The following is a 25,423-nucleotide window of genomic DNA, read 5'->3' on the forward strand; positions in this document are numbered from 1 at the left end:
ACACCAATTTAGAAAACATCTAACTATGGTCTCTATCAAAATAAGCAGTTGGTACCTAGAAAGGAAAAGCAAACAGACAAATTACAAATTGCATTGTCATAATTACCCTCCAAGGACTAGGTCAGCACACAGGATCAGTCTTCGTCTTCAGGACATCAGTCAAAACGCCTTCAGTCTAAACTTAGTCTAAAGGACAGGGGACACTTCCCTCATAAGGAGGAGAAGTGTATAGGGGCGGTCTATGGGTGAAGATGGTTTTAATAAGTCTCAAAGTCACCAAACAGAGTGACAGAGTTTCTGGATACAATCAATAGCATTCCCTACCTAGTTCTCTCGACCCTTCTGTGACATGGGTTTTTATCCCTTTTTCGTAATACCTTCCCCCAAAATTCTATTGGACATTTACTATACCCCACTATCTTTAACCTATCAAATTATACATTAGGTAATTCCAATTGTCACCCCACATTTATTCATAACACTTTGATTGGTCTTCATAATTGACGTCTTCGGAGGTGGCACATCCGGGGGTTACTTCACATCTTGGCACGTCTTCTTGGGTCAGCAGTTCCTTTGTCCATGGTTTAAACGTCCTTGTACATTACATTAATCTACATTTGTTTCAATCTCGTGTATAAAACTTAAACTAAGGTAGCAAGTATGCGGATGAGAACAGAATTGTAATGATACATTCATCTTCAAGTTGAAGAAAAGAACATTTGCAGGGTCATGGCCCTTTGCGAGTCAGCCCACTGGAAAACAGAAAAATGCTTTTAATATGAGAGCCAGGCAGCTAAAACCCACAGCTCACGCTAACTTAAGGCCTATGAGATTTTCAATATAAATGCAATATCGTAATCGTTAATATAACTTGATTAACCATAGCATTAATGATTTTATTTATGAGTTATTAGTTTGCGTATACGTTGGTGGCCACACACATTATAGTCATAATTCAAATGCACGTTTAAGCAAAATCACTATTATTTTTCGTTTTTCTATGCAACATCGTTAAGCATTGATATAAGCATTTCATTTTAATATGTATTATTTAAACTACGCTCTCTCAGTCCCTCCTCTGATGACGCTCGTCATCACACAAACCTTTCCCTTTGACCTTTCATTTTTAATTTTTCACTTTGCGCATAATGCGCATTTCAACATCTTGCCCTTTATGTGAATTTTCCCAAATCTCATTGAACATTTTCTCTCTTTCACTTTCTTCATTTCTTCTGGTTCTTTTAGTCCAATTTTTCTTGATTTTATCATTGATTTTGCATGCCCCCCATAATACTAATAGACAAGCCAGAACAATTAACAGACCCATTAATATTTTCGCAAGTACCCCATTCCAAATATTGGTAAACCAGCTCCCTACTCTGGCAATTCCTTTTCCAAAATTTTCCCAGACACCGAGTTCCTTCAAATCCTTCAAATCTGTACTATCTCTAGTTAGGTTAGTAAGCATACCCCTAATCTTTTTACTATTGTCCGGAATGAACGAGCAACAATGGCGCTCGTTGAGCATTTTGCAGACCCCTCCACTCTTTGCTAAAAGAATGTCTAAAGCAAGACGATTTTGAAGAGTCATAGCTCTTTCTGCAGCAAGTTTAGTATCCATCAGGAGTATAGCCCCTGTGAAATTTGTCAGCATGTTATCCACGATAGTGGACAACTTTTGAATCTTCATAGAATTCAAGATAACTCCCACTGAAGGGATTATAGCTCCAAATATGTCACCAATGACAGCAGCCACTGATTCTCGTTTTTGTCTAGCATGTTGTAATTCAGACGTTTTAGGTATTTGTTTTAAGTCATCAATCTGGTAAATCTTTGAGAAAACTATTCCCAAATAACATGTCTCATACCATCCCTTAGGGAGACGGTAATAAGCATTAAGCCCACAGATGTAATAGATCCCAGGGATCGCTGGATCCTGTCCATTCAACATAAATGTCCATTTACTCTGAAACAAAAACACATGTCTGCATTCACTCGTTCCCACAAACAAATTGTCCTGTTCAGATTTTAGCCTATATATACAAATCCTACCTACATGTAATGCATCTATAGCTAGCTTGCCTTGTGTTTTAATTGCAGTGTAAGCATAATCATTTGCATATGTGCGTTTTTCTAATCCTTTTTCTAATCTTTCTTTCAATGCTTTGCGTCTATTGTCAGTATGGTCTAAAAAGCTTTTCTCCACAGGTGATAGCAAGCAAGTCAAATTATTGCGATGTGCATAAGCGGTTCCAAATGTAAGCGTCGGCTCAAAGAATCCTCTAACTATTTTTATATCATGTTCCTTAGCTAACTTGTTCAGGAATTCAATCACAGGCACAAAAGAAAACACAACATCCAGATTTGAATAAAAGTATTGCACATGCTCTTGATTATAGAACCTTGTTAGTAGCAAACTGCAGCTAATCCCGTAGGTTAGAGGAAGGCTATGGTAGGTAACTCCTTCCTGCACAGATGAAGGAATCTTAGTGCACACATAACAGTCTTTCGCATCCATGGTCTCCACATACTCATTTAGCAAGCGATAGAAAACATTAGTAGAAAGTTCCCCTTTTGAATTAGTTCCCTCATGCAAGTGTCTTGCATCCTGCTCAAACCTTTCCCACGGGGTTAGTGTTGTAGTTTCAGGTTTTGAAGTAGCGTTAATAGTCTCTTTCTCTATCCATGGCATTCCCACAATCACTCCCACAATTATTATTGCACACACAATACCTATTATAAGACCTAGCCAACCACACACCTTACTTCCCTTGTTACTACCTCTATTATAAGCCATAGCTGTATAGAATCAGATAGTAGACTAACAATCAACTTGAGAATGATTTAGAATTTTCTCTTGCTCTCTGCGTGTATTTACAGCGTCTTCACTCACTCCAGGGCCCCTTTTGTCAAATCAGGTTAGCAGCTTATCATAATCGGGTTTCTCGAAGTCAATCCGGTTTAATGTCACATCCGGTGATCTCTCTTTCAGTTTTCAGATTTTTATCTTAACCAAGTCTTTCCTTTGGATTATTTCAGGTACCGTAGTACTGGCCTGGTACTTCTCGGTCAAAACAGAATGCTAGGAATTCTTGTTGCCACTCAGATGTTGTAGCATACGCTCCTTTCAGGACCTGTATATCTTCTGTTTCTTTTCAGCCTTCGTTCACCTTGCTGTTCTCCTTCACTTAGGTCTTCCACTTGGGATATATCGTTCTCCTCTGTTATTGTTTCATTTGGTGTGTCTCTTATCCTTAAGAGTGGTTTCTCTGGTCAGTTATCACCCTTATGCGTCTTCTTTCGATGTGTCTTTTCAGGACGCTGGATAGCCCCCTCCTCTTGTGATATGGTGTTTTCACTTGATGGACCTGCAGCTGGCTCAGGAGATTCTGTCACACTCCGATCTCTTTCTACTATTTCTCCTTCTTCTTCTTCTTCTTCTGGGTCTGTACCGGGTTCGAGTTCTAACCCGTATCTGTCTACTCTGGGAGAACCTCTCCTTGATTTAGTTCTCCTGTTGCCTCTACAGAGATAGGCACTCTGTCAACTCTCTCGAACTCATTCACTGTTTGAGGGACGAGGCTGTTCTCAGTGGGCCCTCCGGCAGTCTCAGTTCCTTCTTGACTGTTCCCTGGCCCTGAGACTTCTCTTCCTGGAGCTGTTGTGCCGGAAACTTCAAGTTCCTCTTCAACAGGACACGTTACCTTTTTTGTGTGACTGGCATGTATCCAGTTTGGAACTCCTGCACACTTCACAGCAGTAGTAGTTGTCAAGATTACTTGATACGGCCCTTTACAGCGTGGCTCCAGACACGTTTTTCTCACGTGCTTCTTGACAACCACCCAGTCACCGGCTTGTAGGGTGTGGCCTGGATCTCCAATCGGTGGCAATGTGTTAGCTTCTACCTGGTGAGAGAAAGAGCGAATCACATCAGCCAAACCTCTGCAGTAGTCCAACACCATATCATCTGTGATATTCACTAGAGCATTTGCAGGTACTGCTGGCAACCTCATAGCTCTACCCATGAGGATCTCATGGGGGGATAGTCCGGTTTTCTTGTCAGGGGTGTTTTTCATTGACATCAGCACTAAGGGCAATGCATCTCACCATTTCATATTTGTAGCTGCGCACATCTTTGCCATTTATTTGCTCTACTAGTCCTGATGCTTCATGGCGGTAGCTACAATGCAGCTTTTGTTCGATGTCTAGTGCGGCACACAGGAGTTTAATCACCTCATTGTCGAAGTGTCTGCCCCTATCTGACTCTATAGAGACCGGAAACCCGAACCTTGGTATTAGTTCCCTAAGTAGCATCTTTGCAACTGTAAGACTGTCATTTCTACGTGTGGGGTAGGCCTCAATCCAGTGACTGAAAACACACACAATCACCAACACGTACTTCAATCCTCCACAAACAGGCATTTCAATGAAGTCCATTTGCATTTTGCTGAATGGACCGCCAGCTCTCCCAATGTGGCTCAAAGTTACCACTGTCCCCTTTCCAGCATTCATCTGTTGACAGATGATGCACCTGTGACAAATAACCTCGGCAGCATGTCTGAATTTTGGGTTGAACCAGTCGATTTTAAATGACCTGATCATTGCATCCCTCCCAAGGTGAGCCTGTCCATGATATAGTCTGGCAAACTGAGACAGAAGACTGTTTGGCAGGACTAATTTTCCTTCCTCTGAGACCCACAAATCATCAGCCCTCTGTACACATTGCATTCTTTGCCAGGAACGTTTTTCCTCTTTGCTTGCACGTCCTTGTAAAGTTTTTAACTCATCTAGAGTATCAACCACCCGTAATGCAAGATTCAAACATGTGTCATTTTCAGTTTGCGGTAACAATTCCCACTGCTCCTTGAACGATATGCAGTTCAATGCGCAAAACCTTGCGTCTTGATCTGCATAACCGTTTCCCATGGACACAAAGTCTTGCGACTTAACATGAGCATTACATTTCACCACAGCAATTTCAATAGGTAACTGAATTGCATGTAATAAATCCTTTATTTGTTCATCATTTTTCACAGGAGAACCAGAAGAGGTCATGAAACCTCTCTGTGACCAGAGTTGGCCAAAATCATATACAATTCCGAATCCGTATCTGCTGTCAGTATAGATAGTGACTCTCAAGTTCACAGCTGCGTGGCATGCCTTGGTAAGGGCAATTCATTCTGCCACTTGTGCGGAGAACACTCTCTCGAGCAAGGAGGCTTCAATGATACCAGCTATGGTACATACGGCATATCCAGCTCTCAGTGTTCCAACAGAATCTCTTAAACAGAACCCATCGACAAACATGATACAGTCATTTTCTTTTAGCTGTGTGTCCTGAATATCTGGTCGAGGTTTGGTACATAATTCTGTTACCTCAAGACAGTCATGTTCGAATTCTTCCTCATTGTTGATTTCAGCATTCTCAACAGGAAGTAAAGTTGCCGGGTTCAATACAGTACATCGTTTTAGTGAGACATTTGGTGACCCCAGTATGATTGTCTCGTACTTAGTGAGACGAGCATTTGTCATGTGCTGAGTTTTAGTTCGAGTCAACAAAATTTCAACTGAATGCGGAACCATTACTGTTAGGGGGTATCCCATGACTATGCCTTCACACTGCGTAAGGCTCTGACCAACTGCTGCAACTGTGCGCAAACAACCCGGTAAGGCTGCTGCGACGGGGTCCAAGGTAGCTGAAAAATATGCTACAGGGCGATTTGCACCTCCATGGACCTGTGTCAAGACAGACAAAGAACATGCATCACGTTCATGACAAAACAGTAGAAAAGGCTTCGTATAATCAGGCATGCCTAACGCTGGTGCCCTGCACATGCATTCTCTGAATTCCATAAATGACTCAAGCTCTTCTTTGGACAAGGCTATGGCATACGACTCATCCTTGATTTCTTTTCCTGTCAGTCTTATTAACGGTTTTGAGATGATCGAGAAGTTGGGTATCCACTGGCGACAGTAGACCACCATTCCCAGAAACATCCTGACATCCCTTTTTGTAGTTGGAGGGTTCATTTGCAAAATGGCTGTTATCCTTTCTTTTGATATTCTCCTGGACCCTTTTTCGATTAGATGCCCTGGGTATTTCACCTCTTTCTGACAGTATTGCAGCTTCTTAGGTGACACCTTGTGTCCGTTCTTTCCCAAATGATTCAGTAAAGCAATGGTATCGTATTTACAGTTGTCCCTAGTTTTAGATGGAATCAGCAAATCATCAATGTACTGCACTAGGGTCGAATTGAAAGGCAGCACCAAGGACTCCAAATCCTTTTTCAATATCTGATTGAAGATGGACGGTGATTCAGAAAACCCTTAAGGAATTCTTCACCAACTGTACACCTTATCCAGGAATTTGAAACTGAACAAAAATTGGCTGTCCTCATGAAGAGGTATTGAAAAGAAGGCTTGTGACAAGTCTATAACAGTGAATCATTCAGCATCGCAGGGAACCTGAAACATGATCACTGCTGGATTGGGCACTATAGGGCAACATTTTGCCACAATCTCGTTTATTTTTCTCAAATCCTGCACAATTCGAACCTTTCCACAAGGCTTCTTTAAACCCATTATGGGAGAGTTACACTGACTGCTCAAGACCTCTCTCAGGACACCCTGTCTCAGAAAATCTGCAATTATCTGTGACACTTCAATATGGACATCTTGTGCCATATGATATTGTGGCACCTGGCGAAACAGCGCATTCGGCTTTACCTGTACTCTAACTGGTTCCACGCCTTTTATTAGTCCCACTTCCTTTCCTGTCAAATCCCACACCTTCTCTGTCACAGTTCCCTGCAACTCGACAGGTAGATCAATCATTGTAAGCATTGGGAACAAGGTAATTAAAGGGTAATCCTCATTAACCGTCCCTGTGTCTTCCTCCGAGAACTGACCTTCATCTCCCTCATCGTCACTATTTGTCTGTACTTCGATTCCGTCATTGGAACAGGTAATCGAACATTTTGTCTTGCACAGTAAGTCCCTTCCTAGTAGGGATACTGGACTTGAATCACAGACTACAAACCTATGTAGCCCCTGGAAGTTGCCAATCTCAACCTGTACTGGATCTGTAATCGGGATTGTCAGATATTGGTTTGCTACTCCGACTACCCTTATGGTACGCCCTGAAAGTGGTAATTTTGGAACCTCTGCACTCCTGACTGTAGAGCGTGTAGCTCCGGTATCGACCAGAAATGAGACTTTGTAACTCATCACCTTTCCTTCCACATATGGACCCCTCTGATCCACCTCTGAGGATGCTGCAAGCCTACATTCTTCGCTGTCTGAGCTATCATCTGACCACTCTCCATTCATGCCATTTTCACCTCGTAATGGAAACTGTTGTGCTGTATTATTTTGACCCATTACCTGGCCTGTGACCTGTTGAGGAAGCATCACCTGTTGCTGTCCCATCAGAGCCAGTGGTAATTGCATTTGCTGTCTAGGTACCATGGGAATCTGCTGTTGTACTGCTTGCATTTGCGCTGGCTGAGAACGCGGCATTTGTATCTGCTGCATGGGCTGTACCCCTTGCATTTGTACCAGATTGTTCTGAAAATTTGGGTTTTGATGTCTTATTTTTGGGCCTCTTATATTTTGCAATGTACCAACATTAGCACTTTGCTGAACAACACCATCCTGCACCATATTCAGGCACTCCCATTTCCAGTGCCCCACGCCCCCGCACGCGTGACATGGTGACATCCTTTTTGCCCCTTGTACGTCATTTTGAACCACAACAGTATTCAAGTCTGGACCGCGATTCACAAACCCTCGGCCTCGACCTCTCGGCTGTGTCTGAAACGCACCATTCATTTGCGGATTTTGCTGTATCATTTGTTGAACTCCATTTCCCTGTATTCCTGCCTGTGCAGCCCTTATCTGCATCACCATCACTTTCTCTTTCAGCTTTTTCTGTTTCAGCTCAATCTCATCACTACAATATTTTGCATACTGCAACACTTCATCAATCAGCTTCGCTTGCCAACAAATCAAATGATTCTTAATCATCTGGCTAACTTCTGGTCTCAACCCTTCGACGAATCTAAACACAAGATGGTTCATGTCTTTCGGTTCAATAGTCTCAGTACCACTGTAGTGTTTGAATGCCTTTAGCAATCTCTCATAGTAAGCATTTATTGATTCCTTAACCTCTTGAGAGGTCCGGTCGATCTTCTGCCAATCAGTCACCTTCGGCGACACCTTTTGTTTCAAAAACTCAATCACCTTATGATAATACTTCATCACCTCTTCAGAGGGTGCCCCGGTCACCTTATCCCTTGCCGGCTCCTTCGTCGGCCAATCTACTCCTCTCTTGCACTCAAGCCACAAATCAGGCGGAACAATTATTTCAAATAAAGTATTCAAGTCTTCCCAAAGACACTTTGCAAGTTTCACGAACCTGTCTGTCTGTTGGTACCACTCGATCGGTTTCTCCCTCAATGTAGGATAATCATTGGTAAAAGATAGGATGTCTCCTCTGGACCATGGTACATGAACTAAGACACCACCAGCTGTTTCTCTCATGGGTAATATTTTTACTGATTACACATCGGGCGAGGCCTTGGCTTGATTTCACCCTGGACTGTCACCCTTTTCCTTATCTCTTTTCTTTGCCCATCTGCCTTCCCATTTTTCCAGTACACCCCAAATTTGCGCACTTTGCAACAATTCTTTCAAATGTGCCTTCATTCCCGCAGACCTCATGTGCTCAAAATCTTTGGAGTCAAAATCTAATCTGTAACTTCTTTTCAGGTGTTTAGTGTTTCCGATATCAATATTGTATTTATCTGCCAGATTCGCTAATTTCTGATGCACCTTGCCTACTTCTTTGGTAATCTTGGGGCACAGGAATCTCAATTCTGCTTCCGTGTATGACTCCAATCTATTTACTCCCATCGTGCTTTCCACTAATTCAGCAGCTTCTGCCCCTAACCTTACAAAGTTTAGGTACTCATCTTGCCTTTCCTTTTCTGGTTCGACTGTATTCACTGCGGCCTTTTGTGAAGTATAAGTCCTTTCTATCCATTCGTTTAGCTGTTGCACTGTGAAACCCTGCAGTGAGATGTTCCCTGCGTGTATCATTGGTGACTGTGAAGTGTTTGTACTCATTGTCTGCAGGGTTAAAACCCCTAGCCCTGCTTGACGCATCGCTTCTATGGGTGCTCCCACTGGACTAAGGTCTATTAAAGACCTCGGCTTTTCAACTGCTTGTTCTCCTGGGGCCATTATCTGGGGAGTTCCCATAGACCCTCCTCTTATCATATCTTGAGTCATTACTCCCTGGTCACATACGCCAGTTTTGCCTTGCGCATACAATGGCACTGGTGGACCCACAGTAATTGGTAATGATATGGCAGCAGGTGTCTGACCTGGTCCCAGACTCCGTGGAGCAGTAACTCCATAGGTCTGTTCCAAAGTACCCGGGACAGGCACTAATGGCGGACCAGCTACTGGGTTGTACCCTGGTATCGGTTGTGGCTGTGGCTGGGACAGCAATTTCGGAGTTGACTCAATCTGCACTAACTTTGATTTCATATATATCGGGTCTGGCGGCACTATCAGATTTGTAGTAGTCTCAAGTACTGGAACGTCTGGGTAGATTCTCTGTATCTGCGGTGGAGGCTGCAACTGTATCGGTATGTCTGGTGCAGTGGGTACACTGACACCATTCTGTATCGAAGCCGTATCACTAGTCTGTACCGTATCATCAACTCCCTTTTCCTGCGTCTGGTTCCCAGGATCCATGCTAGTGCTTGGAGCATTGTCGCTCACCGCATAAGGTGGCGGGCGATCATGTAATAATCTGTCCATGAATTCCTCATCATCTGAATCATCTTCCTCTTCCCAAGGTCTTTTATTTTCTTTAGAATTGTTCGAGTCTTTATCTGTCTTACAGGAGGCTTTCTTTCCCTGTGTTTCTTTTCCCTGTGCTATTGCTGGGAACAATTTTAGTCCGTCAAAATTCCCCTTCTCCACATTTTACTCTTGTTATCCCATCTAGCCTCGGCATTGGATTTTTCTGCCCTTCTCAGTCTTCTCTGAAACTTTTCTTGCCTTTGTTTAAGAGCCATTAGATCCCAAACCGCTAAAGCTTCATACTGAGCTTGCCTCAGTGGTGGTTTCTGTACGCTTAACATCCACCTCAAATTCTCTAGCACCCTCGTATTGAACGTCCCATGTTCTGGGAATGCTAAACATCCCTCTTTCTCTGTTAATTTGCGCCACTGTTTCATCCATAAACAAGGCGCAACACCTTTCTCATCCATGACTATATAAGCTGGAGTACCCTCGGGTGGTGTAGGCTCCCCATCAGTTGCTACAATATATGCGTCTCCTTTCAGAGAGCTCTTAAATGCCTTGACAAAATTCATTTTGCAATTTTCTCTTATTTGTATTTTAATCAGAAGTGACTTAGTTCCCAGGACACTCTTCACCCACCTTTCTCAACCTATTGCCTCTCACGGACGGCAGCCAATCTGTGCGCGACCCCTCTCAACAACTGACCTATCCTCAGCGCGGCACCACTGATGTCACACTCATACACACTGCAGCTGACAAAGTCTTGCGGCTCGTCCGCTCTTCACTGAATCCACACAAACTAATGCAAATTATTGCGAGCACCTTAAATGACAACACAAATCTGCCGGTTTACTATAGGAAGGGTAACTCATTCACTTCAGAACTTTACAGAGATTTCACTTGAAGCCTCAGCCGCTACTTTCTCCTTATCAGCTCCCGCATACGCAAGTAGAAGTCGACCCGCAATTTCTACTCTCGACTTGTCAATGGCTCATCCTAGTGCACTTTAGAATTTGCCAAATCTCCATCGAAGGTTTCACACATACATTTCAACTCAAACTCGACTTGTCAACCACGCCTGATTGACCTATTAAACCGCACAGATTACAACATAAATCCTAGGGCCATATTTATACTTTTTGACGCAAAACTGCGGTAACGCAGTTTTGCGTAAAAAAAATTAGCGCCGGCTAACGCCATTCTGAAGCGCCATGCGTGCACCGTATTTAATCAATGACTTTAGCCGGCGTTAGCCGCCGGCGCTGCCTGGTGTGCGTGAAAAAAAACGACGTACACCAGGCAGCGCCGGCGTAGGGGGATATGGAGCTTGGGCGCCAAAAAATGGGGCAAGTCAGGCTGAGGCAAATTTTTCACCTCAACCCGATTTGCGCCATTTTTTTCTACTCCCAACCCCCATAGAAATGACTCCTGTCTTAGCAAAGACAGGAGTCATGCCCCCTTGCCCAATGGCCATGCCCAGGGGACTTATGTCCCCTGGGCATGGTCTTTGGGCATAGTGGCATGTAGGGGGGCACAAATCAGGCCCCCCTATGCCACAAAAAAATAAATAAAAAAACACTTACCGGAACTTACCTTAATGTCCCTGGGATGGGTCCCTCCAGCCTTGGGTGTCCTCCTGGGGTGGGCAAGGGTGACAGGGGGTGTCCCTGGGGGCATGGGAGGGCACCTCTGGGCTCCTTCCGAGCCCACAGGTCCCTTAACGCCTGCCTTGTCCAGGCGCTAAAAAACGGCGCAAAAGCGGCCGTACGTCATTTTTTTTGCCCCGCCCACTCCCGGGCGTGAATTTTGCCCGGGAGTGTAAATACGGCGCACATGCCTCGGAGTCAATTTTTTAGACGGGAACGCCTACCTTGCATATCATTAACGCAAAGTAGGTGTCCACGCTAAAAAATGACACAAACTCCATGGACTTTGGCGCTAGACGCGTCTAACACCAAAGTATAAATATGGAGTTAGTTTTGCGTCGGAATTGCGTAAAAAAAAACGACGCAATTCCGGCGCAAACAGAGTATAAATATGCCCCCAAGTGTCTCCTACACTTGTCAACATACTCCGGAGTCTTAGACCACGACGGGTCCGTACATAAACAACCAACCATGTGGATAATTTTGAGCATCAAGCGCCACACTCATGTGAAGTACGCCGACTTCCCTACTCTCATACTGCGGAGTACGCCCACTCCTACTAAAACAACATTTACTTGACCTAAATACACACAAATTTCACAGTCACCTGCAAAAAGGCATAAGCTAAGCAAGCGCAAAAACCCTAAACCACACACATTATGGCGCCAAGAACATCCCCAACTCTCTTAGGCAGGCTCCGAGATCCCGGGAAAGTCATGGTGAACTTAGAAACCCATCATACCTCCAATTTGCATTATCACAAAAAAAGAAAATTAAACAATGATTCTCCGTCCTAGGGCCCCCAAGGGCCAAAACCGTCGCTCTGCTACCAGAACTGATAACGCGTCCTTCTATGTTAATTTATTACGCATTAGGACTCGTTTTAGGCCAATGAATCTTGTGACCCAGTGGAGAGACACCGTAGGACGAGATAACTGATTAATATGTCAAGCAATATATCAATAATGTCATCAATATTTACCACCACAATGCACTTTACTTTGGATAAAGACATTAATCAAATTGTCGGCGCAACCATGACCTTTCAGCCATGAATAACCACACCTTTGATAGAATTTTATGAATTTTATTCCCTATTGATTACAATCTACGAGCAAAAGAGTTAATCTTAATACCAGGAAACATAAGAGCATAGTCACGATATGGCAACTGTGATAAGATTTCATTAATGCAAGAATCACAAACATAAGAACATAGCACGGCGTGAACATAGATCAGAATACAGCAAATGTCATATACGTCTCAGTTCAGCATAGCGTAACGTCAGTCATTTGTCTATTTGCGTCAGTCGAAGTGAACTCCTGTCCTAACCACTAATTAGCATCAGCATGTTGGGCTTCATGCAAAACAATTTAGAACACCAATTTAGAAAACATCTAACTATGGTCTCTATCAAAGTAAGCAGTTGGTACCTAGAAAGGAAAAGCAAACAGACAAATTACAAATTGCATTGTCATAATTACCCTCCAAGGACTAGGTCAGCACACAGGATCAATCTTCGTCTTCAGGACATCAGTCAAAACGCCATCAGTCTAAACTTAGTCTAAAGGACAGGGGACACTTCCCTCATAAGGAGGAGAAGTGTATAGGGGCGGTCTATGGGTGAAGATGGTTTTAATAAGTCTCAAAGTCACCAAACAGAGTGACAGAGTTTCTGGATACAATCAATAGCATTCCCTACCTAGTTCTCTCGACCCTTCTGTGACATGGGTTTTTATCCCTTTTTCGTAATACCTTCCCCCAAAATTCTATTGGACATTTACTATACCCCACTATCTTTAACCTATCAAATTATACATTAGGTAATTCCAATTGTCACCCCACATTTATTCATAACACTTTGATTGGTCTTCATAATTGACGTCTTCGGAGGTGGCACATCCGGGGGTTACTTCACATCTTGGCACGTCTTCTTGGGTCAGCAGTTCCTTTGTCCATGGTTTAGGCGTCCTTGTACATTACATTAATCTACATTTGTTTCAATCTCGTGTATAAAACTTAAACTAAGGTAGCAAGTATGCAGATGAGAACAGAATTGTAATGATACATTCATCTTCCAAGTTGAAGAAAAGAACATTTGCAGGGTCATGGCCCTTTGTGAGTCAGCACACTGGAAAACAGAAAAATGCTTTTAATATGAGAGCCAGGCAGCTAAAACCCACAGCTCACGCTAACTTAAGGCCTATGAGATTTTCAATATAAATGCAATATCGTAATTGTTAATATAACTTGATTAACCATAGCATTCATGATTTTATTTACGAGTTATTAGTTCGCGTATACGTTGGTGGCCACACACATTATAGTCATAATTCAAATGCACGTTTAAGCAAAATCACTATTATTTGTCGTTTTTCAATGCAACATTGTTAAGCATTGATATAAGCATTTCATTTTAATATGTATTATTTAAACTACGCTCTCTCACTGTCAAAGACGGAATTTGTTTCTGAAAAACGAAAAACTAATGGCCCCCACAACCTAGAATTATTTATCTCTCTGGGGCTGGTGAGGTCATTTTTTTTCTGTTTATTTACTTGGCAGTGACGAACAGGAAAAAAATGGACAAAAGACCGTCCACTCTAAATAGTGCAGCAGGCCGTCTGATGTCCTCACTCCGATGGCCCCCAACACCAACGGCAGAGCCTGCAGGACTCCGCTTTCTGAAAATTGATTGTCTACCCATCTCAAAATTGAATGGGCAGACCAAGGGTTTGGCAGACAGGGTCTCTGTTATGTTTGTAATGAAGTACCTTGTCTGCCAAACTCTAAGGGGCATATTTAAAAGCCTCCAGCACCACCATGGTGCCACCACAGGGTCATTTTTTTTACACTAAGGTGGCACTAAAGTGTCTTTTCTGCTGCGCCACATTTACAAAGAGGTGCAATGCATTTATTTCGCACCTTTGTAACCCCCTTGCACCACATTATGCCTGCGCCAGGCATAATGTATGCAAGGGGGGTGTTCCGGCACAAGGAGGCCCGCAAAAATCTGTTACATTTTACTGCACCATTTTTAGCGTCATGTTTAATGCCTGCTCAGAGCAGGCATTAAAATGACGCACCCATAGTAACCTATGGGCCTCCTTGCACTTTGCTGCACTAGCATCAACATTTTTTACGCTAGTGTAGAAAAGTGCCTCAATAGCGTAAAATAATTTGACGCTATTGTGCTAACGAATGCCATGGTAAGCTGTATCATAAATATGGCGCAACCATGGTGTTGTTAGGTGCTGTAGGGGGGGCGCAAGGAAAGTGGCGCATCATAGCTGATGTGCCACTTTTATCTTAAATATTGGGCATAAATGAGGCCCTGGTGGGCATATTAATGAAAAAACACAAAGGTAACAGGAACATTATAGTTAGATTCTGAATTTACTTGGACACAACCATAGAAATTCAGCAGTTATAGTTAGAGTTCCTTCAAGTAACTATAAATTGTGCCCTAAGGTAACTATAACTTGTGCCTCCGCCATGCACAGTTTTTATTTCACAATTTTGACTGCTAATGTTTCATTTATACTTTTAAGGATGTTATAGAAGTTGTCATGACTGCTGCAATATATGGGGTAATTAGGAGTGCATGGCAAGAGCGCGAGTTATAGTTACCTTAGGGCGCTAAAGCAGCTCCCTCTCTGTGAGAGCAATTGATTCCTCTGCCTGCATCTCCACAGGCAGGGAGACAGAGGAAATTTCTGTTAACAGTGAGGGAGAGCTGTTTGACAGCTCTTCCTTGCTGCGAGCAGAGTGTTTGCTGTGGCTTGGTGGCAGCTATAAAGCCGCTGCCAATCCACAGCAAACAGCTATGTCCCAGGGGTGGGCACCCCGGGACATAGCAGGAGCTAGCCCTGGGGGTGGCGGTCCTCAGGGCCCTCTGTGGTTCCTCGTGGGGGCCTTGCACCCCCCTCCAACTAAAATAGCCCCAGGGAAGTTGTGGTCCCCAGGGCAACAGTGGTCCGAAACAGACCACCTTCTCATTTTTTTAATGTTTGACTTGGAGAGGTGGTGGTCCCCTTGGCTGCGGGGTGGGGGGGTCGAGCGGCCCCCTGCATACAATTGTTTGTTTTCCCCGGGAAGGTGGTGGTAGTTATAGATAGGATCATGTTTCCATATAGAAAGTGTTTTATGACTTCCCTATATATTTGGTGCCTTTGACACATCTTCAATATATTTTCCAGAGAATCTTGCTGTACATGGGACTTTTCGGGGTCTTCCATCAAGCAGGAGCTGAGAAAAAGAGGTGATCAATAAAAGGTGTGTTTTCCATTATAATTACCATAGGGATTTTGAACACGACTACAGCCCAAACTGCAGGATGGAATTACACCAAATTTGACAGAAATGTAGCTTTTGGTCCAGAAAGAAGCTTTTATGTTGTTTGGAGTAAATCCGTTCAGTAGTTTTTCAGATATTTAAAGAAAAACAAATATGGATATCTAGAGGCGTTAAGGATTCGCTAATAATAGCAAGCTCGTGCAGAAATCTGCAGAGCTTGATTCACTGCCAGCACTTCAACCATGAAGTGTTGGCAGCCATCTTGGGACTCGGCTTGTGATTCTTGTTGAGCATGGAAAGTTTCTGGTGATCCCTCAAGCGGGGGCCGAGAAAAAGGGGGCTCATAAAAGGATGCGTTTCCCATGTTAATTTCCATAGGATCCTTTAGACACGACTGCAGGCCAACCACTGGACGGAGTTACACCAAATTTGGCAGAAAGCTAGCTGTCAGTACGCAGATCACGCTTTCATTTTGTTGGTGTGAATCCTTTCAGTAATGTTTTGAGAAATTTAGGAAAATTCAAATTAGTATATCTCTGGCATGAAGTATTCGCGAACAAAGACAAGCTTGTGCAGGAAAAAACACAGCACTGATTGGTTGCCAATACCTCAAACCAGGAATTGTTGGCAGCCATCTTGGGACTCGGCATCAGTCAAGTCCCAGAAAAAAAGTAAAAATAAAATAAAGAGGGCCTGGGTAGGGACACCCTGACCACTTAGCACTGGTGAGGGGGGTTCCAGAGTTAATTATTTTTTTTGCCGCGCGTTAATGATATTCCCAAATTTGCAGCAAAAATTTTTTTTTTAAACAAGCGTGGACTTCCCCATGTGTTTTTTTAATGGCTCCCGGGTGGGCCAGGTCCCGGGGGCATTCAAAATTTTGTGTGAGACCACCACCTCCCCGGTGCTTTCATTTTTTTTATATGCGGGGGGCAGCACCCCCCTCGCTGCCCTCGGGACCAACACCTCCCCGGGGCTTTCATTTTTTATATGAGGGGCCCACTGTCCCCCTGCTGCCCTGGGGCCTGCCACCTCCCGAAGGCTTTCATTTTTTACATGGGGGGCCACTGCTCCCCCGCTGCCCTGGGGCCAGCCACCTCCCCTGGGCTTTTATTTTTAAATATGCAGGGGGCCTGCAGCCCCCGCACCCATGGGACCACAACTCCCCCCTTCCCAGGGCAAAGTGCAAATAAAGTGGGACCCCCAAACCCCAGGGACCACCAACCCGGGGATATTCTCATTGGAGGGGGGCCACGCGGTCCCCCTCGTGGAGCCACTGATGGCCCTGGAGACCACCACTTCCCAGGGCCGGCTCCTGCTATGTCCTGCGGTGCCCACCCCAGGACATAGCTGATTGCTGTGGCTTGGCACAGCAAACACTCTGCTGTTTGACAGCGGGACCTCTAAAGAAGGTCCCACCGTCAAACAGTATAGCTTTCACCTCTGTTCCATGCGCACGTGCAGAGGACAGAGAACAAATGCTTCAGCAACCACAGAGCTGCTGTCAAAGCAGCTCTGTGCTTGCTGAAACAATGACCAGTGTCAGGTAGCCAGTAATGGGCATTTTATTATTAAAAAAATAAAAAATGTGTATGGGCCCCGTGGGAGCCCTTGAGGGCTCCCTCGTGGTCCCAGAAAGCCCATTCATTTTTTTTTCAAAAAACAAACCCCGTAGCTCAGTGTGAAGTTTGCAGGGGCTTTGAGCCCAGCCGGACTCATTATTATTTATTTTTTAAATTAAAAAATATATATTTTTTTTTAATATATACATTTTTATTTTATTCTAAGTATATAAGACAACAAGGCCTAAATAACTCTATCTCTCTCCCTCTCACTTTCTTTCTCTCTCTCTGCCTCTCTTTCAATCAATTATCCCACTCACACACCCACTCAGACACTTACGCACCCAGTCTCAGACCCACTCAGACACTTATGCACTCACTCACAGACCCACTCAGACCTTCATGCACTCATTAACAGCCCGAGTCTGACCCTCAAGCACCCACTCAGACCCACTCACAGAGTTAAGCACCCACTCACACACCCACTCAGTCTGTCGCACACCCACTCAGACCCACTGACACCCTGATGCACCCACTCACAGGCCCCCCTAATATTGACTCACCCACTAAAACATTGATGTATACACTCTCACACCCAAACAACTACTCTTACCTCCCATACAGCCTCTCACACCTAATCTCTCACCCAGCGAGGTCACAAACAACTTCTGCTGTGCATGCGCGAAAGGCCGTGCACAGCATCAGGTTGAGTGGTTAGGGAGTTTGGCCATAAGGACTGGCTACAGGCCGGCCATTGCGGGCAACCCCTACTGCACACACGAGAAGGCCGTGCATGGTGCAAGTTTGGGTGCTAATAAGGGGTTGGCCTCAGGGCCTGGCCTGTGGCCAACCGCCGCCGCGCACAGCCAAAGGCCGGGCACGATTGTGGTTGGATTCACGTATAGCAATGAAAATTACTATACATTTAAAAAAAAAAGAAATTCACTGAAAAAAACAAAGGTTACAGAGATGTTATAGTTAGGTTCTGAATTTACGCATACAAAACCATAGAAATTCAGCAGGTATAGTTAGAGTTCTTCCAAGTAACTAAAACTCGCGCCCAAAGGTAACTATAACTCGCACCTTCACTATGCACAGCTAATTACTCCACATATTATACCGTTGATGACATATTCTATGCCATCTTTCATTTTCTCAGTGAAACATTTGCAATACAATTATTGATGAAACAACTGTGCGTGGTGAAGGCACAAGTTGTAGTTACCTTAGGTCACGAGTTTTAGTTACTTGAAAGAACTCTAACTACTGAATGTCTATGGTTTTGTCTGAGTAAATTCAGAACCTAACTATAAGGTCCCTGTAACCTTTGTTTTTTTCAGTGAATGTATATACTTACCGTACAGGTTACAGGCTCTTCCTTAGGACTCCCACACTAATTATTGTTGTTTGGTTTTTAGGAGTTCAATAAGGCATGGTACTGCAGAGGTCTCTTCTTTCTTGTGACATTGCCTGTCTCCTTCCATCCCCTCTTTCTGGTGGGTCACTTTGAGCTTTGACTTTGTTGGGCTTTCGTGTCCTGTTTGGAAGTTGGGAACTTGTCATCATGATCATTTCACTCCTGCAGAAAGATTACAGCTGAGAGTGTGACAGGCCCACCTGAGGCAGTAAGACAATGATAGGTTGTAGACAATACCTACCAAGATGGCTGACTGTTGATACAGTCCTGGCAGTAGTGATGTGTCACGTGTTATAATGCTTTATTGGGCAGAGATTCAATAATTCAACTTGTATGCTCCAAAAACATTTTTCATTTGATCTGTGCCAGTTTATTTTTCAAAGCACTTTCTGTGTGTTCTTTTTTAGGTTTCTACTGAGCAGTGCAATTGCTCTTAATAAAAAAAAAACGTAAATCCCACCCATCCTTACAAATACTTACCATTGGTTGGTTTCCACATCACTTGTTTCCTTACTTCTTGTTGGTCACATCTCCTGCTTTCGCTGGGCTGCTTGCCTCCTCCTACTTTCTTCCCAGGCCTTCTGTCCCCGTTGTGGAGCATGGACGTATCACAGCTTCCTGTTTGTGGCCAGTGTCCTTTCACTGACTATGCACTGGTCCAGGTGCTTTTCTTTTCAGTTTTTGCCATGCACTCCAAAAGAGGGCATGGCACTGTATGGTCCTTCCTCCATGCCCTCCTCCCATTGTCCTTTGTTGCTTCTCTCTCCCCTTCCTCCGCAGCTCCCTCGTGTTGTTTCTACCCCCACACACTCCTCCTGCAGATCAATGCTGTTCCCTTCCTCCTCCCACGCACCTCTCCGGTGTTGCTTCCACCTCTGCATGCTGTCTGTTGTGTCTATCTCCTCCCACCCACCTATCGGTTTTTTAAATATATTGCACAGTAGCGCAGGCTGCTGTACACCATGGCTTAAAGACAAGAAAACGCTATGACACCTGGATGCGTCATAGCGCTTTTTTCCTTTACTTTAAGCCAGCCCGCGCTACTGTGCAAAATGTCTTAAAAAACTGACAAAGCCAATAGATCTTGCATAGGCGTAACCTATTGGTTTTGCTAGTGCTTGTTTGTGTTGGGGGTGTGCCCAAAGAGTTTGCTAAATGTCGCTGGAGCTGTTATTTTCCGTCCCAATCATTTACTCTCCTCTTATTAATGGCATCCTCTTTCGTTTTCCCTGTTACTGCTAGTTTTGCAGTGGAAGTTTCTTTTCTGCGACTCTCCGCGCTTTTTTGTGTCCACAGCAGTGGTGAATTGTTGGGAAACAGAAAGGGGCTGTGGTAATGCCTTCTAGATGGCATACAACATAATTAAAGCTGATATTATACACTGGAATAACTGGGCTATCAGGGTTAATCATCGTCAGATGGAAGGTTTTCACATCGCATTGGCTGTCGTCCTCAGAGAACTTCCGGTAGGTGGGTTGAAAATGACAGAACTGTCCACACACATTTCCAGATGAACTTAAAATGCAACTTCTTGCCACCACCTCTTTTGAATAACACCAGAAAGCAACTCTGCTTCTACTTCTATTTTCTGTGGACTGGAAGATTTTCTCACACACAAATACACTGCGCAAACATGAATAACGTTAGAAATGTGTAGTATTAATATACTGTTTTGTGAAATAAGTAGTTGCCTGAGACTGAATTTTCATTTTTTTTTTTACCAAACTCGAGCTTTAAAATTAAAAAAACATGATTGAGGCATAGTCGGAGGCTGTGACAACAGGTGAATAGTTTTTGCGGTCTGCCTTCATCGCCTGGAAGGTTACAAACCAAGGATACGCGTGAAAAAACAAACCACAGCAGAAGATGTTCAAGGCCAGACCTACTGGCGTTGGTCGTGCTTGTTCTAGTAGCCCTGCACGTTGTATCCATTATCTCAACTTTCCTGTGAGAAACACACGAAACAAACGAGATCGCCGAGGCCGTCTTTAGCAAAGAGCTCCTTGTACAATAACTCTTTCACCCCGTGTTTGTTGGCAGTTACGTTGGTATCTCAACTGGCATTAAGGGGCCTTTCACACAGATATGGTTAGACTCAATCTAAGCCTTCAGTGGCATTTAAGACGTCTGATTCACAAAAGTAAACATAAACTTTGCTTAAGTTTACGTTTTTTTGGCATCCACAAACGAGTTAGTAGGAAGTTTATGACTGCAGAGCCAGGCATATCTTGTTTATGTCTCAGCAGTCACAAACTTACTATTAACTCTTAGTTTGTGAATACAAAAAAAGTATACTTACACAAAAGTGGAAGTTTACTTTAGTGAATTAGGCTGTAGGATCGTACATGCAACAGTCACCTTAAGTCCCAGCACTCTTTGCACCAGCAGAAATACGTCTGCACCCCAAATCACAATATGGGTGGTGTGGGGGCCTCTCCTACCTACCAGGATCTGTGGACAGCTTTCCACAATTACCAAGAATAAAACCTCACAGAGCACTGAGGCAAATACATGGGCCTCTAAAGACGGCCCTCCAGACCCCCGTGAAGAGTTCCTTTTCCCACTCCAGACAGGGGTGGATGGATAAGGGCTACCATGACCATCAAACGGAAGTTAACGCATAAGATGACTGGCTCTCTACGCCTAAGGGCCTAGTTTTTTCCTAGAACCTAAGCCAGTGCTTGTCCACAGGATTGCTAATTGTGCTGGTGGTCACTTCACGCCGCCGACGGCCATTATCCTGAGTTTTCCAATCTGCTACAGCAGCAATGGAGCTTGCCCACACTCCTTCAGAAACATAGCAATGAAGTGCCATGAAAGCTGCAGGCTAGCCAGGTAATGTAATACCAGACCTGATGTCCCAGGAGTGTGTCGCCGCCCAGGTGAAGCTCTTCCCAGGTGCCGAACTTCAGACAAACGCACCTTGCAGTGTATTGCAAGTTCTTATGGCTTCCACAGTCAAGTGCAACTCCATCTCAGTCTTAGATAACAACTACACATCAAATCGTTCTGGCCACTGAGAAGAATTTAAGAAACATGCTGGCCCACAGACAGACACAATGCTACCAGCCCTTTCCCCAAGGGGTACCCGTATACCCACCCTGTGGTCAGGCTGTTTTCAATTTGGAAAAAAAACATTCGGAATTGGAAATAAAGCTAAACATAAATCTAATGATGGCGTGATGAAACGCATGCTATCTACAAGAAAACTGAGGAATTTGTTTTAAAACCTCCTGAAGGGGTTTGGTGAGTGCACAAGATGGACTCTGCTCCGCTCTCGGGGGCATATTTATACTCTGTTTGTGCCGGAATTGCGTCGGTTTTTTTTACGCAATTCCGACGCAAAACTAACTCCATATTTATACTTTGGCGTTAGACGCGTCTAGCGCCAAAGTCCATGGAGTTTGCGTCATTTTTTAGCGTGGACACCTACTTTACGTTAATGAGATGCAAGGTAGGCGTTCCCGTCTAAAAAATTGACTCCGAGGCATGTGCGCCGTATTTACACTCCCGGGCAAAATTCACGCCCGGGAGTGGGCGGGTCAAAAAAAACGACGTACGGCCGCTTTTGCGCCGTTTTTTAGCGCCTGGACAAGGCAGGCGTTAAGGGACCTGTGGGCTCGGAAGGAGCCCAGAGGTGCCCTCCCATGCCCCCAGGGACACCCCCTGTCACCCTTGCCCACCCCAGGAGGACACCCAAGGCTGGAGGGACCCATCCCAGGGACATTAAGGTAAGTTCAGGTAAGTATTTTTTTTTATTTTTTTGGGTGGCATAGGGGGGCCTGATTTGTGCCCCCATACATGCCACTATGCCCAATGACCATGCCCAGGGGACTGAAGTCCCCTGGGCATGGTCATTGGGCAAGTGGGCATGACTCCTGTCTTTGCTAAGACAGGAGTCATTTCTATGGGGGTTGGGAGTCGAAAAAAATGGCGCAAATCGGGTTGAGGCGAAAAATTTGCCTCAGCCTGACTTGCCCCATTTTTTGACGCCCAAGCTCCATATCCCCCTACGCCGGCGCTGCCTGGTGTACGTCGTTTTGTTTCCACGCACACCAGGCAGCGCCGGCGGCTAACGCCGGCTAACGCCGGCTAACGTCATTGATTAAATACGGCGCCCGCATGGCGCTTCAGAATGGTGTTAGCCGGCGCTAATTTTTTTGACGCAAAACTGCGTTAGCGCAGTTTTGCGTCAAAAAGTATAAATATGGCCCTCGGAGTCGACGCAATTTTGTGGATTATATTTATGCCCTAGACCATACCTTCGAGCACCAGAAATTTATTAAGAATATTTGCAAACTATTTGCAACAGTAATAGGAAAAACAAGGAGTACGCTGCCTATTGTGTTAAGTATAAACCATGACAAAACCAGACAAACACTATAATTGTGAAGACAGGTGCATTAAGAGGGCGGGTCCATAGTGTGCTCAGTTATTTTCAAGACAGTGTATCAAATAAAACTAAAAGCGCAGTTATATTCGTTTGGTTCGCCTTAAAACCTACTCCAGTGTGTGTGTGTCTGTGTGTGTGCGTGCGTGTGTGTTTGTGTAAAGCAAGGCTTAGGACAGTGTCTAAAAACATAGTTCTTGAAAAACATCCAACTATGTCCTTGTATACATAAACACCTAAAAGCACAATATAATCAACTTAAAATACATACTCAAACCAGTAATACTACATCAAAGCTGTCCTTTCCATAGTGTTACGAGTAATTTGATATCTAACCTCACTAGTGAGATTATTCATGCCATTTGTAAGTGAATGCCATGTCAAGGGTGGAGGTCATGAGCACTATATTTGGTGCGCTATGTATTAGCTACAAATTGCTTTGCTAACCATAACTTGCAGAATTAAAAGGTTTTTCTGTTTTAATTTCCATTTATAACCGCACTTAGACTGTTCTTTGGGAGTCCTAAAAGTAGCCAACTCAACTGAATATCCGTCAATGTTTGAGCAGATTGGGGCTGCACGGGTTCATCTTCACCCGCCCTAAAAAACAAATATAATGTGAAAAAGAAGCGCCTTCTCAGGAAGTGAGGAAACCTCCCCCTGCTTCCTCCTTTGAAAAAAGCAGGTAGAAGAACACGAGCAATACAAACCACGGAACTAAAAAACACTGGTTTCCTTTCGAACAAGTCAGTGGCTCCCCCATTTTGGGGAGCAGCACCGCTCATCTGTTAACTGGCACCATGGAAGAGAAGATCCAGCTAGAGGAGGTGGACGTGGCTTGCCAGGCTCAGACCAAACAAGAAAACAATGCCCTCTTGAACGCCTACAAATGGCAGACGACTCCCGAGGGCCACACGGATATGCAGGGACCCACAGGGGCCGCAACTCGAGGCAGCCGAAAGTGGAGCACGCTCCAGAGCTGGAAGCGGTCTAGAAGTCACCCCAGCACTAACACCAAAGGGGCTGATGCTAGCTCGTTGACCCCTGCAGGCACCATGAAGCTGGAAGCCACCGCCGTTGCTAAAAGATCAGTCTTCCGCAGGGCCTTCTCGAATCCTGCTAAAGAAGTCAAGGAGCCGGGTCATGCCCAGGATACTGAGGATACTGGCAGAGGCGACAGGTTACGAAATTACTTCCGGTCCGTTTCCCAGCGGCTCCTGAAGAAGAGCGTGGCCAGCCTGGGCCCCGCGCACCAGGAGGCTCTTGCAGGTACTGTGGAGGACACCCGAGTTCCGATGGGGAGATGGGGCATCCGCTGCACGAGGGAGTACGAGGAGGGGTTGAAGGAGGGCAGGGACTGCTAAAGTAGAGAGGGGTGAGGTTAAAACGAGCCAGGTACAAATGAGGATGGTCAATTAAAGGAGGCATGGCCTACTGACGAGAGCTAAGTGATGTTGAACGACCTAAGAAATGGGGGCGGGAGTAATGGAGGGGATGCTCATCTGAGATGAAGGAGGATGAAGGAGTCCAGGGAGTTCTGAGGAAAGACAGGAGGGGGGGCATGGGAGGAGCCGTTCAGAAGAGGTAGGGGAAAGGAGGGCGCTGCAGTGATGAGAGAAATGGTAAAGGAAAGGGGCGACTGCTGAGTAGGGTGACCACCTGGCACTGAGGCAAATTCTGGACAGGACTGTAAAAAATTCAGGACAAAGGGTCAAAATTCAGGACAAAAATTCAGGACAAAGGGTCAAAATTCAGGACAAAAATTCAAGAACAAACGTCAGTTTTACAGACACACGCAAGAGAGGCCATGCCTCACTATGTTGTCAGTGCATTTATTTACTCTTTTTTAACATAGCACTATTTATTCACTGTGGACCTTTTGTGATTGCCTCCTGGTGTGCAACATTCAGGTGTCACATTACATCCTTGTTCAGTAGTAAATAATGCCCTTCACGGCAAGGCCATCACCCCTACCCAAATCTACCCGATCTTTCCTGAAGAGAAAGTAACAGCAACATTTTGATTATGTTTCTGAACATTTCAAAACCCCTGGCAAACTGTTTGGGAAACATTAAGGTAATTAACCTTCTGCTAGTTTAAACAAATTGAACAAAAATATCTGGCTTACCCCAACCGCCCATGGACTTTCAACCTAATTTCTTTTAAAGAGGCAGGGCAGATGGTGTGGGTGACAGTCTCACACCTAATGACAGGATGTGATGTAGCCATAACTTGTCTGTAGTCTCACTGCACTAGAGTGTATGTTTGGGACTCTACATTTATCTCAGAAATGGGA

The 25,423-nt window shown here is 44.6% G+C and overlaps 1 protein-coding gene across 2 annotated transcripts in view; it reads left to right on the plus strand.

Annotated features, from left to right (window-relative positions):
• The first annotated feature begins 23,797 nt into the window (after nucleotides 1-23,797).
• RASAL3 (RAS protein activator like 3) overlaps nucleotides 23,798-25,423 on the plus strand; it is a 160,831-nt gene continuing 159,205 nt past the window's right edge. Inside the window, exon 1 of one of the 2 annotated variants that reach the window (XM_069231669.1) lies at nucleotides 23,798-24,396. In XM_069231669.1, the coding sequence (XP_069087770.1) occupies nucleotides 23,928-24,396 (469 nt within the window). In that variant the 5' untranslated portion in view covers nucleotides 23,798-23,927. The remainder of the gene's footprint in view (nucleotides 24,397-25,423) is intronic. The other variant, XM_069231670.1, reaches the window with a different exon arrangement.

The sequence above is a fragment of the Pleurodeles waltl genome, chromosome 4_2, assembly GCF_031143425.1.
Source record: "Pleurodeles waltl isolate 20211129_DDA chromosome 4_2, aPleWal1.hap1.20221129, whole genome shotgun sequence".
NCBI classification, from domain to species: Eukaryota; Metazoa; Chordata; class Amphibia; order Caudata; family Salamandridae; genus Pleurodeles; species Pleurodeles waltl.